A 16,648-nucleotide genomic window follows, 5' to 3' on the forward strand; every position below is an offset into this window, starting at 1 on the left:
ATTTAAGAAAAACTGGAATTCCTATATATTTTAAATTTATTGAATATATGGGTTAAGTATTAGAGAACGAACACAATTAATTATTAATTAAAATAATAAAAATAATACAATATGTAAGATATAGATGCATATACTCTATTCTTTACCTTATTGATTTTTTAATTGTAAATAGCTGAAACACACCTGGTCAACTCAATCTATCGGAATTGGCATTGATAACAACGGTTCTTATAACCATACGGGTAAAGAACTGATATACAAAAAGTGTAGCTACGTGACTATTACTAATTTAACTCACAGATAGCTTCGTTATTCCGCCAAATCTTTAAATGTTCTCGAATCTAAAATGTTAAGAATATACATATTTTTGTAAATTTTTGCTTTTAATGAGACGTGTAATCTTTTAGATATTGTTTCGTTATCGGATTACTGTAGAATAAACTCAGTCCGGGTAAAAAAATATGAAAAAGATTATGGGGGTCAAACTGATTTATAACGTGTTTTTAATGATTTTATTCTTCTGCTTCTTTCATTCACCATCAGAAGTTGTAATATACTTTTTATATTCCTTTTTCGCCAAGTTCGATTGAGGGTCCACACATTTAAATAAATATTTTGGTGTTTCTGGTATAGTTAATATAAAATCCGTGTCAATTTCCCCGAAATGAGAAAATAAGGAATTTCTGGTTTTAAAATATTACTTGTAAATCGTCTGAATTGGACATGAAAGTTGTTTAGTCAATATATAAGGGGTAGTCTATCTGAAAATAAAATGAACTGAATTTGACAAAATTAGAAAGATAATGGTCTTTTACCCCAGAGTGATCACACATTAGTATATGCTGTATCTGACAACAGTACATATTAGATAAATACTTCATATGTGATCACAACTGGAACAGTTATGGTTATTGAAACAGTTATTCCATTACGATATAAACATGTGGAAAGGTCCATTATGCTTACCTTATAATCCTATCTCATTCTCAAATTTGTGTTGGTCATATTGGTATATTAAATTATGTGTATATTTTAGTTTCAAAAAATAACATCATCATATTGCCACAAAACATTTACTTCACCTTATATCTAACTTAATTATGATACATGTAAACAGCCATAGGAGAGAATCAAACAAGAAAACTATTCGGTATGTCAACAATGTGAGGACGACAATATGATTATCTGCGTATTAAAAGTCTTGGTTATAACTTTCAGTTATGAAAAATTTCATCGAGAAATATTATTTTGAGAGAGAAAATTATATAACAAGTAATGGTTTTTTATTAAAAGATATGGGTAACCAAAATTGCTTATTATGTGTGGAGAGATGTAACCAGTATATTGTTCATTATGAGGAGACAGAGGTAACTTATAATTGTTTATTATGGGTTAGATAGATATAACCAATATATATGTATTTGAAGCTTAAGTTTGTTCGAGAATGCGGGGTCAGTAGGACCTGTTTAATTGAAAACAGATGTTATCAAGAATTTTAGTAGTAATATGGGTATTTATAGCAATTTAGGGCCGCAGTGGCCGAGAGTTAAGATGTCCCGACATGTCACCACAAGCCCTCCACTTCTAGGTCGTGATTTCGAATCCCATGTGGAGCAGTTGTCAGGTGCTGACCGCTAGTCGGTGGATTTTCGCTGGGTTCTCCGGCTTTCTTACACCGGTAAACCTGGCACGTCCTTAAATGACCCTGGCGGATTAAACAGTTAAACTAATAAAACCCCATTTATAGCAAAATTTGCTCTTGATATGTATCAAATATCAATTTCTTGCTCAATCAACAAATATACCTGTATAATGTGAACTATACTCTAATTATCTATGCTTGTTTTCTACGACAATAGAAATAGTGTCATTAGATCATGGGTATGGCTATTTGTATGCAGACATATGCTTTGTCAATGGGTATGAATAGTCCCAACAACATGCATGCTTGTAGCCTGTGTACATCATCAATGTAACGACTCACCTTTTGTTACAAGTATAGTACAGAGAAAGGATCCCAATTACTTATTAAGTCATTCAGCCCTGAAAGTTCGTAATGAACTATTCCAGCCTTGGAATTAGCAAAATTTAAATTTGTCTGTAGTGTTGAATGAGTTGAACTCACGAAAACAAGTCGATGATCAATTTCTCATCAATGTGAAAATCATTCTTTTCGTGTTAATATATTGATAATATCATAGTGTTTAGCGTTAATATGTACATGTAATTAAAACGTATCAACTATGATTAATGCTGAACAGACACTTTTAACACAAAATAAATAGAACAATATGGAATGATCCAGAATGCTTAGAATAGTACGGAACGATCTAGAATATTGTGGACTGTATAAACCATATCTTGGGTTTCCCAGTAACTTCTATGCTTGATTAATACTCACATGACGTGCGTGTATTGCGCAAATGCGTAGGATATGGCCCGCCCAACGCTCATTACTATTGGATAAGAGATGTGGTAATGTAACCTTATTATTCGGTATATAAACAACACAAAGTGATCACTGTAGTATCCTCATCCCCTAGGGAAAGGTTTGTTTACTGATAAGTCACTTTTCATTTGTAGTATTTTTGTGGAAGTATTTAATATTTACAAATATTTAATATCACTTACAATATAACTTATGATATAATATTGTCACTGATTACAAAAATAATAATATATTAATGATAATAATAATTACAAACAATTTGATAATCAATTAGTAATATTAATAATTACAAACAATTTGAAATCAATTACTGATATTAATAATTACAAACAATTTGATAATCAAGCAACGTTTCGAGACCCTATAAATACATGTGATGTTTTGGGGAATTGCTTAATTGAAAGAAACAATTTTCTAAAGGCACTAACTTGATTAAGTCGTGTTTTTGTCTTGAACATGATGTAGGTTTACATTTATGTCATCTTATATCTATATGTATGATGCATGCAGGTGGTTAATATATAGAATGCTTACACATATCTACATGTACATCCTGTACGGTGCTATATCAGGCCCTATATCAGGCCCTGACACCAGACTTAGACATTATGGCAGATAGATGTCTGTTCATAATGTCTGGTGACAGCTGGCCTAGAATATTTCGGGTTATATGCTATTGGTACGTTTCTAACTATACCTAATGCATCAACTTATTTATTTTTAAAAAGATTTTTTAGAATAACACATTGATTCAAATTTGATATAATCATACTTTTTTCAATTTTATTTTCAAAATATATCAACTCTGATAATGGTGAAGTGTACATTGTATATGTTCCACTTTTATAAAAAAAATAATAGACATTTGAAAATGAATGTATTAATTACATAAAGATGATATGCATTTACATGTACTTAAAAGCATATAAAATTTAGTAACATATCATAAAATGTCACTAAGAGTAGTGTCCCTTTATACGTTTTTCTAAATGTCTCCACACCTTAAAACCAAGCCACTAAATTTGTTGTATATGACCATTATATTAAACAGGACAGTAAGGTTGGGTTGTGTGCTGACTTTTAAGTGGGATAAATTCCGAAACCTGTCCATTATTAGAGACATTAGACTGTATCTCGCCCTGCGGGCTCGGTACTATCCAATCTGTCTAATAATGGGCAGGATTCGAAAAGTATCCATTACATAATAGATTATATTTAATTAAATCCTAGTTAGCCACTTATTAACTACAAGTTAGCAAAATATGAACTACTATTTAGCCAAATGTTAACTACTACTTAACAAAAAAATTAACTACTACTTAGCCAACTATTGATTACTAGTAAGCCGAATATTGATTACTAGTTAGCCAGATATTAATTACTAGTCAACATATAAATGCATTCAATTAACATTCAATGTACCTGTAATCCATACTACAAGATGAAATATCAAGACGGTTTCATCTGTTTAACTCTTTATCTATATCTTTAAAGATACAATGCACCCGGAAGAAGAATGTTGTATTTTTTTGAAGTCATAATATAAATAAAAAAAAATAGAAATGAGAGAAATTGGGCGAATAGTTATGCAATATAAATGTATAAATATGTCTAAAATTAATGTCGTTTGTGCCATGGGGGAGTAGTACCGTTTCTATTTACTGTTTATTCAGTAAATTCCCACTTGTCATTGATGGTAGAGTATTAATATGGCAATCATTATTCTAACACATTCTGTTTATGAAAAACTCCATGTACTGAAGCCAGTACATAACACTATCTGCACCATACCAAAGTCGCTATGTAGTCAATTCGACATTTTTATCATCTTTTTATTTGTTTATATAAGCTGTACAAATTCTTTGTTATACAATTCTACTGAAGAACATATTGATATATTTATGATATCAACAATCTTATCACTTTTTATTTTATTAATTATAGTAATAATATAATTATGCTTGAAATAATTACTTGAAATAATGTTAATATACATGCCCGCTGTACCCACTTTACAAACCTATAATTAAAAAAAACCATACACATAAACATAATAATAGTATTATGGTATTATGTATACCATTATAGTCTATATGATCCTATCTATGACTTATAGACAATAGATATCGAACTTACTTATAACATGTACGGCAATAATGAGTAACACGATAAAGTGTTGACAGTTGACAGGAATCGATTTGGATGGGAAGTTTTATTTTTCTATTCCATAAGAAATTACACTGGATATATCAACACAATTTTTACCGAGTTTAGCCTTCCTCTGTCCGACTTTTCAGTTTAAGGAGCAATGCATTCTGGGACGTACAGTTTCATCAGAGTTATATTTATACATTATCTTCCCGCCAAAGCCGCCTAGCTAATAAACACACAGTAAGTAAACTTCTACTCTCAATCTATCCTTACAATTTTGTTGCTGAAGTTAATTATTTGACAATGGTTTAAAAGCAATATGAACGTGTACCAACCAAGGGGAACATAAAACAAACACGTGTAATAATACAGACGAATGCACCGATACAGTCATTGTAATAGCCGGTGGCCTGAAGCTACACGTGTGTAACATTATAAGTGATACAGGATAATTTGTCATTGTATAAGGTTAGTACTGAGACAAAACGATTTCTAATTTTATTATTTCTGTATACTATTGCTGGATTTGATGATGTTATTATTAATATATTATTTTGCTATTTTTTTATTTACTTTTACATAATCCATAAAGAGTGTTATCAAATTTAATTATCCTTTTACTTTACCTGATAGTGAATCTTGCATACCTACAAAAAATAATATCTTATCATAAAACATTTCGATTTCTCGCTTGTGGATACAATCTAAATCATAGGGAAGCCCCTCATCTATATAAAGCTGAAATCCCCAATTTTATATTTCTATAAATAAAATGCAAGCATCTAAATGAGTGTGATCTATTCTATACGAGAAGATTAAGAATCTAACATGTCCAACTAATATTCCTATCCTAGAGTTTTCTTATATTTATTTTGAAAAATCCTCAATTGATATGGCTATATTTAGAACAAGCGTTGAAAGGGAGTGTAAATGGCATATGGGACAGGCACGTCAGATCTATTAATAGTAACTGTTAAATTTCGATCGCTTCGAATGTCGGTAAACACAACGTAAGTAGATCTGCTGCTTTTTTACATGATATATATCAAATGAATATACAAAGCTGCGATTTATTATAAGTTAGGAGTGAATTAACCACCTGTATTCATTGCATATATCTTCTCATTTGAATCAATATATACACATGAATTAACTCGCACATGGCTAGTGTGCCGGCCGGTATATATACATGACGACATATTGATCGAGCACATCTACCTATCTCGGAAATGGTATAATTACGTCTCTTTTGAACTTTTATTTTCCATTAGATTGTTTCTTTCACATTGCTGCAAGTAACTTTGCGGGTGAAGGCGATGTAATACTTATAAAACACGGATTTTAATAAAACTACGTAGATAATTTGCTTATTTTCAGACTGGAATTCCATTGTCTATTTTTAGATACAGCGTTAATGTCTAAAGCAGTCACTTTGCCTTTGGTTTATATTATACCTAAAACTAATATAGCTGATTGGATTCCATGATTCTAATGTAATAAACTAATTACATGGTGTTTTTTTTTTTGGATTTCAAATATATGTGTTTGGTAATTAACACGTAATATTATCAATATTTATATTTTTTCATGTTTTGTATATATTTAAAGTACAATAATGTAATATATGGAACAAAACAAAATACACTATCTATGGTTTGCAGGTACATACACTCATTACACACATACACATTCACACACACGATGTAACATATAAACATTTATGTATATTGTAATATGATAGTTACAAAACATTATATGTATCCAACTCATTAAATTATATTCTCTATCACTTAATATTTAGTGGTATCACTACCCAAGAATATATCACAATACATTATTTATATCACCAATCTTTCAGTGATACATTTGAATGTGTGAATGAATTAGGTATCAGTAATTCTAAATATTAAAAGTCTCAATAAATTTACTCAGTTTTATTAATAATTCGAATTTGTGGATTTGTAACTAATACATAAATATTTGCTCAATAATAATTTTTTTTTAAATTTAACTTATTCCATCTAATTCCATGAAATTAATGATATAATTAAATTCTATAAGTGATATATATAATAATTTATGATATATTCTTATATATTTAAGCCCAATAAATATAAAATGCGAAGTAATATTTAATTGAAAAAGGCTTAACCTTATTCAAAAATTAAAGATTAAGACATAAAATGCATAATAGGAAAAATGTCACAAATGTTTCAAATGAAAAAAGACGAAGTCTTCTAATAGGAATTTTACATTAATAAGGATTGGTTAAAGACTGGTAAAGGAGGTAATATACAGGTATTCTAAATATATTTGCTACGTCTTATAAATGTACGAGTTATGTTATGTAGTGCTATCACTGAACTGTAGTTTTCTACAAACAGGTAGAGATTTGAAAGACAATGTCAATATCAGGAATGATCTTCATAGCTACTAAAGAAATACATGCAACTTATCACATAATCCATGATAGAAGATTGTATGAGAGTGGGTTTGTTGACATGTATAAACAGCTGTACTTATAATTATTAACGGACAGGTATGGGTGATAGACAAGTGATTCTGTATTCCAGGTGTATAATTTCTACAAACATCTACGACATGTCACCATAACGAAAAATAGATATAAAATGTATTTCAGGTGCAGCATATCTACTAAGATCTGATAAAATATACATTTGTATGTCACCATGGTGACGAATACAACATATATATCAGGTTTATCTCTTTCAACATTTTATTGATCCTTTTCATCGTCCTATCATCATATAATGTTTGGTCTTTTATTCACCAATTTTCTTCAAATACTGCAAAATAGTTTGTCATATAAGTAAAGTTATATTTGATTGGAAACAATGAAACCTAAATATTAGTAACTATTAACTGTATCTTTGATACATTGGCTTGAATGGCTTACAATGACAGTAGTTACATACATGTGCGAGTTGTTAAGCATTGGCAAGTAATTCATATGACATGAACTGTTCAGAAAACTTAAAATTGGTCCACCCAATTATATCTATTTTATTGTACAGCTATGAAGATAATTCATCTATAAAATAATTATACTGATCTAAGATGGCCACGATTAATATGGTTCGTTACTTGAGGAAGATCAGTATTTTTAAAGTATGGATATTAATGACTTACTCCACTCTCTAATATTTTGTTATTTTGTTAAGTTTATAGTTTTTTGTTTATTTTGTTTTACAATATTGAAGCTGTAATTAATTTAGAGGTATGCTAACTGATAAGATGTTCTACAATGCATTGCTGTTGATATATAGCAGTACTACAGTCAGAACTGTGGACTTGTTTTGTTACATGTCCCATTAACAGGTTAAGCTAATGTAATTTGATAATAACATTGGCCAGAAGCTAAGAGCACTTTTAAACACAACGGTCAGATGGAAATAAAATGCAATAAGAAACAACTATTATAACTTATCTTTATCTTTAGGATTGATAACATTGATAAGCGAGAACATATGACTTGACACAAAACAGAGTAGGGGTATCTCCAAATCCGATTGGTACAAAAATCTTTCACGAATGTGTTTTCTTTTTTTTAAATTGATGTGCTTTTAATGAGAAATTACAACGATTTTGCAACAATGTTCAGGGTATATCAAGTGTTGTGAAATTTGCATTATCTTTTTATTTTATAGAGTTTAGATACAAAGGAAATACTAAAAAATGTCCAATGAACCCTATTGTTGTCTATTTCAGCACCAGTATGCCTACGTTTCCCTGTGGCCCTCGTCAGCTTCAATACAATCCATTCAAGCAGTTCTGTAGGCCAGATGGGAGAGTGCGTGCGTGTGACCCTTCAAGTTGTTTGATGGAGCTCCTCGAATGGGAGCGACAAGCATGCAGCCTCTTTTGCAAGGATGACAATGGTAAAAATTGACATATTACAAATTGTATTCAATGAAGGATTAATTTAGGTAGATCTTTTATGTCAAGATAAAAAAGAGACCAATCAATCAGGAAGTGGGGAACATATGATATTCTAAATTTAGTCGCCTTTTACAATCCTACAGTTGAGGTATCAGGCACAATATTGTAACGCCCTACCAGCAGGGCAGAACATCTTATTTATGTCATTATACCGCCAACATTTATCCCATCACATGCCATATCTTAGAAGAATGAATCTGCTACTTGTGTAAATGTTATGGTCATAATTTCATCATTATCATTTGCAGGGGTGGGTGTGCCAATTGCAGAGGACGGAACCATGGTGTATTGGAGAACAGCTACCTATTTCCTGATAGCCATAGTAGTAGTCCTGGTGGTTGTGTTGGTAGGGGTTTGTTACAGGTACTACCAGAGGAGTACTTCTCTCAGCCACCGACCTAAACCTACTGCCCCTCCTCCGGAGGATGACCCTGACGAAACAAAGGTTTTGATGGAAAAAGAAAGGTAATCCTTCCGTTGAATATTCACTAACACATAGATTTTGTTGATAAAAAAAGAATTTTATCAATATTCTACAATGGTTTCAGATGAAGGGTAATATTAACAATTTAGTTTTGGTTTTTTATATCTTAAGTTTAGTGGGATTATAGAAATTTATATAAAATAGAAATATGAATTATAATGGCTTTTTAGTTTAACGTTCAGAAAGCAATAAGCAAATCTTCGGTTACGTTAGCAGGTTAAAGATCCCGATTATCCTAGCAATGAAATTACAATTGCTTTGATTAATTTGTCTTATCATTAATGCATAAATAATCGGACATCAAATCTAAATATCACTATAAGTTTCTGATGAATTTTATTTTTCAGTAGTGTTAGATCTTCGCTCGACAGCGGCGCCGTAACTCTAGATCTGTCTGACACATCACGATCAACAGGTACGAGTTTAAGTTTGTATACATGACAAATAATTATATATTTGTATTATGCGTGAGTGGGCTATTTCTCTACACTATCTAAATACCATAGTTTTGATATTCAGTTTCATTATTGTTCTTTTTAAATCCTAATTATAGAAAATGTTTGAGAAAATTACTTAACTCATTTAAACATTGGTGACCAAGTTGTTACACTGGTATTTAATACCTTAATTTTGCGCACGTATAAAATACACAAATATATTCAATCCCAATATCATGTTTAACAAAATATTAAAAAGGAATACACATCATGAAGTGACCGTACAATACCATTTTATTCTTTTAGATAAATACTCCATGGTTCCTCCTCAGAATAATCACGAGGACCCCCACCCTTCGAGGGAGGGAAGAGCCGCTGTGGCTATCAGCACAAAAAACGAAGAGGTCAGAAGGCCTGACAGTGAGCAAGACCCGGAACACAGTGTCACAAATACCAAAGAATGTTAACGAACTGCAAACATAGGTAGTGTGACAGACTATCCTCATGGTATAGATGTTGTGATCATTTCAATCATTATAACTGTAAATAGGGATCAATTTAAAGATGGATTCCGTGAATTTACGCTCAATTGACGTTATCCTCAAACGTATAATTATGTATTGTCCTGGTTGTATATGTTAGGTCGTTTGCATGAAATGCCATTTTTAATTTATCAAGTCACTCACTGTAACTTATTGAAAGAATGTGGTATATATCTCAAAATTATTTCAATCCACAGCAAATCTTAATAGTTAGACTGGCCACCATACCCTAAGTTGTTCATAAGACTTTCTCAGTAGAGTTCTTTACTAGATTATCTCCCCTTACTTTGAAACGTAGGCCAGAATATCAAGCTAAATTTTAGTGATTTCATTTCAATATTTAAGAGACTGGTGACCAGTCTACATAATAGTTAACATGTTATTTGTCTATAATACAAGTTACTTTACAAAGTTGTTATCAATACAAAGGGAATGACTTAAACAAACGAGGACAGATGTAATATAAATATATGATGTCTGAAGGAGACGAAATTTGAGCGTAAATACGCAGCGACTCATTCATACATTTTATTGATATGAAGTGACGATATTTGTTCTTTAATGATGTACAGTTAATACTATAACACAACATCGAAATGCAATTCTCATAGTATATCCATTTTGTGGGTTTATAATTAGGTTTGAAATTATTGTTTAATTAACTGAGTAATTAGTTATCATATCATGATACACTTACATCTTTAGTTTGCTACTTTGTTGGTGCTATATGTGTGCGCCTTCCTTATAAGTAGAAGTAACGTTATTCTTGAACAGCGTGTAGCAATGATACCTAAGAATGAAATACTATATAAATACTGGGATTACCTTTAAAGTGACTCGTAACAAGATACTGACTGATATGGTTCTTTATATCATAGCTTCTTATATTTTCAGATATTGTATAGCATGATATTTTCGTCGTGTATACATTTTCGTGCTTTTCATGGAATCCGAATATGAGAACAACAATCATGTCGTATGTAATGTTATTATCGTTGGTTTCTTTGGCAAACCACGACTATTTCTACCCACGGAATGATTTGAAAGCTTCAATCAACGAATATATCATGTTAACAGTATATGTTATCATCGGTTATTTATTTGTAAATATCCATGATTCGTTGAATTCCTATTTATCAGGTTAAGACTAACCTAATGTTGGTAACACGTACATACAGTAGGGTGCGGCCACTTTCATGTTGTCATTCAAGCTTTAAGATGTCTTTAGACATAAGTTCTTGGCTAAGGTAGCCAACTGGATTTCTATTATATTCATTGTGTTTTGTATATTTTATGAATTTACTTGATAAAGGTAATCCTGAAGGAGTATTCTTAGGGAGCATCATCTCTATGTTAAGTTACATAGGTGGCTTGTTTAGGTATAAAGGGGAAATTACATTGTACAGATGTATGATAGCGTTCACAAGTGTACACGTCTCATTCTTTTTCTTTCTTTATTTTGTTTTTATTTGAAGAGTTGATGTAGCGATTTTAAACACCACTTTTGAATGTAAGAATGAAGGTATTCATACGTCTTCATTTGTTTTATTTCTTTTATATTTAAATTATTCCAGTTTTATTTAAGGATGTATTAAAGAGATTTTAAACTTTTGGCGGCTCAGACCAAATGGTAGTGTATTTCTATCTAATTCAGAACAATACGCGTTTCTACAAGAAGATGTATTATCGATAATGAACATGCGTAGGAATGCACGTATAGGAAGGAAAACCATTGATTTTATAGATTTAATATTAATTATGTGGCTGTATTGCTAAAGATTAGCTAATTTATCAGTTAGGATAATTGATGTGACTTCATTTTAAACGCTTCAGTGTACAGTATGTCAAGCAAATTTGCTGAAATGCATTCATAGTTTTGTTTTGTACTCGGCATGATTGATCAAAACTGGTTGATTCAAATCTATTTTAAATGTAAAAGATAACCTTGTGTTGAATTATGCATTATTGTGTGTATTTCTACTTAATTATTGTAAGAACAAAGATCATGTCTGCTTATTTTATCATTTTATAGTTTTCCTTGTATTGGATGTTTTAATTTTAATACATTATGTACAGTATATTGATGGTAGATGGGGTGAGTAAAACTATTTACTAGATTACATAACCCATATTGATAATTCATTTAATTAAACCAGTATGTTTGTACGTATAGCGATGAAGTGTAATATATTACCATGCGAGATACTTATATAGTTGTGGTTTTCATCAGAATGCTAGTTGAACGATAAAGAAATGCGGATGAAATAGAACTTTATGCATGTCTTTAATTGTTTTGATAATGGGTTAAATGTGTTTAAACGTGATAAAAGATTCAGTCGAAGGTCAAAAGTACGAACATTTACCGAAATTATGTCTGATATCCTTTATAAATATTGTCATCAGACCTCCCTGTATATTAGTAAATAAATAACAACCCAGTTATGTTATACGATATAAATGTTATATGTGTACTTCATTGTATGTCTGAAAGTCAGCAAGATTTACAAATTAAAGGAAAATATATTAATAAAATATTTGAATAACTCTTTGAAGATAAGATTCTTTAATTAAAATTATATACTTGTATTTATTTACTTTTTATTATGTCTGTGATCACATTCAACAGAATATATAAGACTCAATGAATTATGTCCCTTTATACATATATGTAGGGGTTGAACACGCATTCCTACATATGTGTACACCCATACACTAACTACCTACAGAATAAGGTCAGGTCAAGCTGTAACAAATTCATAAAAAAGCTCACTTACTTCCTTGCTAAACAAGGTCATGTGCATTATCATTATATACACTCAAACATAATAAATGCAGGGAACATTTATAGTTATAGAATTAAACATCGAATGGAATAAAGATATACAATGTAGTCTGTATACATGTATGCTGTAAATATATGTTATCTGTTACCTGTCCTCGAGTTCGTTTCAATTAATCTAAAAGTAGCATTTACCTGAACACCTACATGCACCGATATATCTACGCTTTGAGGATATAGTACATCTACATGTAACAAATGCAATATTTGTAAAATGAAATTAATATTTCTGATAAAAATGATATGTGTCACTCTATTATCTATTCTAATCTTTTTGTCAATCAGACGTTCAATTCACTCTAGAGGATAGTTACCTTCCTTGTTATAAAACCACGACAAATCATCCAACACCACGGCGTGATCCAGAACTAGAATAGTAATCCAGAGCATCTACAACTATATACACCATATGCATCCTAAAACACAAATACATGTATGGCACTGGATAAAAATGGCTCCACGCTTATTTAAACATCCGGCGTGGGTTGGTTTTTTTCTATGGAAGCACAGAATTACAATTTCCGCGAATAGCTAGTACGTGGGTTTCTATGGCGCTGGAGAAAGTGGAAGTAAGCTTTTCGAGGCTATGAAATTAATGAATTTAAAAAAATTAAAGTCATTTTAGACCACATTTAGTACTATTTAGTTAATGTATATAGAACATTTGAATAATCAAGTACATATCGCCTTTAGCACTACTATACTTTTGGGGCTTTAGTAAGGCTTATTATAATGTTTACTTTCAATATGTATGCACGAATTTTCTGAAAGTCTTAATCATTACTACAGCTCAGTAATAACAAGTACTATCAATTTTAAATTTTCAAAGTAATTGCTAGATTCAAAAAAATAAACGAAAACCAGAACAATATCTTTAGGAAAACTCTAACTCACTCCCTTCAGTTCATTATTAATCCGCATGCTGGACCACTCCTGCGTTCGCCTACATATGTTCATAATAATTAAAAGAACGTTATGAAAAACGTCAACTATTACCACGAGGTTGTAGTGATAACGACACAAACTTAGATGACTTCTGACCATATAGCTGTCTGGACATTGTCTTTGTTATAACAGATTACAAGTATTTTATGAAATTACTCCCTCAATACAATCGCCCTCACTAAAATGTAAAACTAAGAATAACTATCACAAATACGTAAACAGTATAACTTACGTGTACAGCACTGTTGTCCGTCGTAGAATTCACTTCCATACACAAGTTCAGATTGAAGACAATGTCTTGTATAATTATTTCCATAGTTAGTGTACATCTTTAAATTCAATCTTTTTATATGTGTGATATCATGAAATAACATGTTAGATCACCTCTAACAACTAACCATTATCACTGATGACACCACTGGCTGTAATTAGACATGATTGTTGTGTATTTTCAGCGTTAACGTCACTAATGTTAAAGCACTATGTACATGTAAGTAGACCAGTTGGAGAGAAGTCAATATTCCTTCACTGTACAATAAAAGTGTTATAATGGTACAGGGTTCACATGTAGTGATATCTATATTTTGTTAAAACAGGGTTTGTAATGTACATTATTACAGAATACCTTCTATATTCATTATAATACATACATAATACTTTTTATTTTTATTTTTATGACATCGGTAAGTATATCTTACTTTAGTATACAGTCACTATAGGATGTGTAGTATCAGTTTTACTACTTTTTATATAGCAATGATTTCAATTACCTCTTGGAGTCACACGATCTATCATTAATATCCAATTGAAACTTTAAAGTACAAACAAGTTCAGACCAAATTTCATGAAGTAAAAAAAAAACAGTTAAGTTTTAAGTTTCAAGTTTTTATGCACCGAATGCAATAGAGCATACAGTATAGGTTGTATATAAGTTCATAAATACAAGAGTAACATTTTATAGTAACTCATACAAGATGGCGGAGGATAATTCCCCATTAAATCAAAATGTAGTTTTCTCCTTAGATAATTTTATGTAAACTAAACAGTTTGACTTAAGTCTCTTACTTAAGTTTGTTTCGAATTACATCAAGAAAAAAGTTTTTTATTAAAGTCGTCACTTTTGTTTGGAGAAATTGGAGCCTGACATTTCAAAACGTATTCACAGAATTATTATAAACGCCAAAATCACCATGAAAATGAGTAGAAAACGTTTGAAACAATGAGATCTAGATACACACCATTACGTTTGGTTTCGTTTGAATCCATGTGTCCTATAATTAAAGTAATTGACAGGTAAGACAAAAGCGCGCAAGGTTTTGCTGATGGAAAACACTGAGGGAAAACTACGGTGATGAACTTGTGATTTTTTGGAAACATATTCACTACTACCGCCTAATGACCAAGCACAGGTTCCTGTAAGAAAGACTATTAAACAGCTAGACTACAGTTTCTGATTAAAAAGTTAAATTGATGACTAATTATATACATAACCTACATTTCTTGTTCATTTTTTGTTCCATCATTCTGGCTGCACCAACACATGACTAATACACGGAGATGTATACATACCACAAAGGTTTGGCTTGGAATTGTATTTTACCCGATAACTAATTTTACTTCAACATCCTTCGGGTCAGCACTTCTCAATAAACTACGTCGTTAAGATCCAGGAACAATGTCTTGTGTTGTACTGCATCTAATATACCAGTACCCGATCGATATGTGCTGCAGGCAGAAAATGGTCTGGGTTACATTATCATTCCAGGAAACACTGGGTCTGTTCCTGAATATTTAAATATAGAATGGTGAAATAGTGATGTGTTGTAATAGACGTTATCAGGTATACGTAGTGTATAACTGTTACTTCTAAACTATATATTACTCTTTTTGAATCTGTATAAAGTTTATCAACGACTATAAGATCCATAATGACTGGGATTTAAAAAAAATATTGATTCTTTAATATAACCTCGTAGCAATTCGTAATAACGATTTTTCATTAGGAAAAAAACAATATTTTGTTGTGATATCTTCCATGTATTGGTTTCACCATAGTTTACGAGTTCTGCAGGATATAACCAACGAGGCACGGAGTGCCGAGAGCCGAGTAGGTTATACCTGAAGAACTAGTAAACTGTGTGTTAAGTTAATCTTGTAAATATACTTGAACATAATCATTATAATATCAATGTTTGCCAGATTAGTCAAATTAATGGAAACATGTAGCAGTTCGTGTCAACTCATCAAACCAAAACGGTACGTGTTTACTCATCCTTTTACAAAACCAAAGAATTAACAATGAACATGTTTTCTACCAGAAAGGTTAGATGTGCAATTGAATGTAGACTGTAACATCTTGACAATATCACATATACAGCGAATGACCCCGTCTAAACACAGAAAACATACGAAAAGTGTATGCAAAACTTTGGTCCGAATGTTACAGAAAGAAAACATACGAAAAGTGTATGCAAAACTTTGGTCCGAATGTTACAGAAAAGTATAGAGCGCTGCAACACAACTAAAGTATCTGTTTGTCTAGAATTAGGTATGGCCTATGTTCGTCACTATAAAATGCCGATACAAAGAGTATTTTCAGTGATTTACCTCCTTTTCTGGCAAAACTGCTGGCGGCTGCCAATTTGATTGGTGTAACACACCAACTACCGACCACATGATTCCCCATCGTGATATAGGCGTACAAAATATCACTAGTTTGAATAGTGCCTAAAAGTTTAAAGTCCTATTATGTATATCATAATAATACGTTTACATGTTGGTAGACACTCCAAAAAGATAATGTTTTCAAATAATATATACTTTGTTGAAGCTTTCTTGAGG

General features: G+C 31.3%; 1 protein-coding gene and 1 long non-coding RNA gene across 8 annotated transcripts in view; one reads left to right on the plus strand and one right to left on the minus strand.

Annotated features, from left to right (window-relative positions):
• Positions 1–12,609, plus strand: part of LOC138304670 (uncharacterized) — a 12,928-nt gene extending 319 nt beyond the window's left edge. The window contains exons 1-6 of one of the 7 annotated variants that reach the window (XM_069244861.1): positions 5,356–5,610; positions 8,330–8,499; positions 8,809–9,025; positions 9,392–9,459; positions 9,788–9,964; positions 10,918–12,609. In XM_069244861.1, the coding sequence (XP_069100962.1) occupies positions 5,531–5,610; positions 8,330–8,499; positions 8,809–9,025; positions 9,392–9,459; positions 9,788–9,948 (696 nt within the window). In that variant the 5' untranslated portion in view covers positions 5,356–5,530 and the 3' untranslated portion in view covers positions 9,949–9,964; positions 10,918–12,609. Of the gene's footprint in view, positions 1–2,032; positions 2,550–4,456; positions 4,841–5,049; positions 5,069–5,355; positions 5,611–8,329; positions 8,500–8,808; positions 9,026–9,391; positions 9,460–9,787 lie in introns of those variants that run through there. The other 6 variants (XM_069244864.1, XM_069244866.1, XM_069244863.1 and 3 more) reach the window with 6 other exon arrangements.
• The window catches only part of LOC138304674 (uncharacterized), a 26,550-nt gene extending 11,184 nt beyond the window's left edge, over positions 1–15,366 (minus strand). The window contains exon 1 of the long non-coding RNA XR_011205618.1: positions 13,177–15,366. This is a non-coding gene — a long non-coding RNA (uncharacterized lncRNA). The remainder of the gene's footprint in view (positions 1–13,176) is intronic.
• Positions 15,367–16,648: the final 1,282 nt, after the last annotated feature.

This window comes from Argopecten irradians, chromosome 12, assembly GCF_041381155.1.
Source record: "Argopecten irradians isolate NY chromosome 12, Ai_NY, whole genome shotgun sequence".
NCBI classification, from domain to species: domain Eukaryota; kingdom Metazoa; phylum Mollusca; class Bivalvia; order Pectinida; family Pectinidae; genus Argopecten; species Argopecten irradians.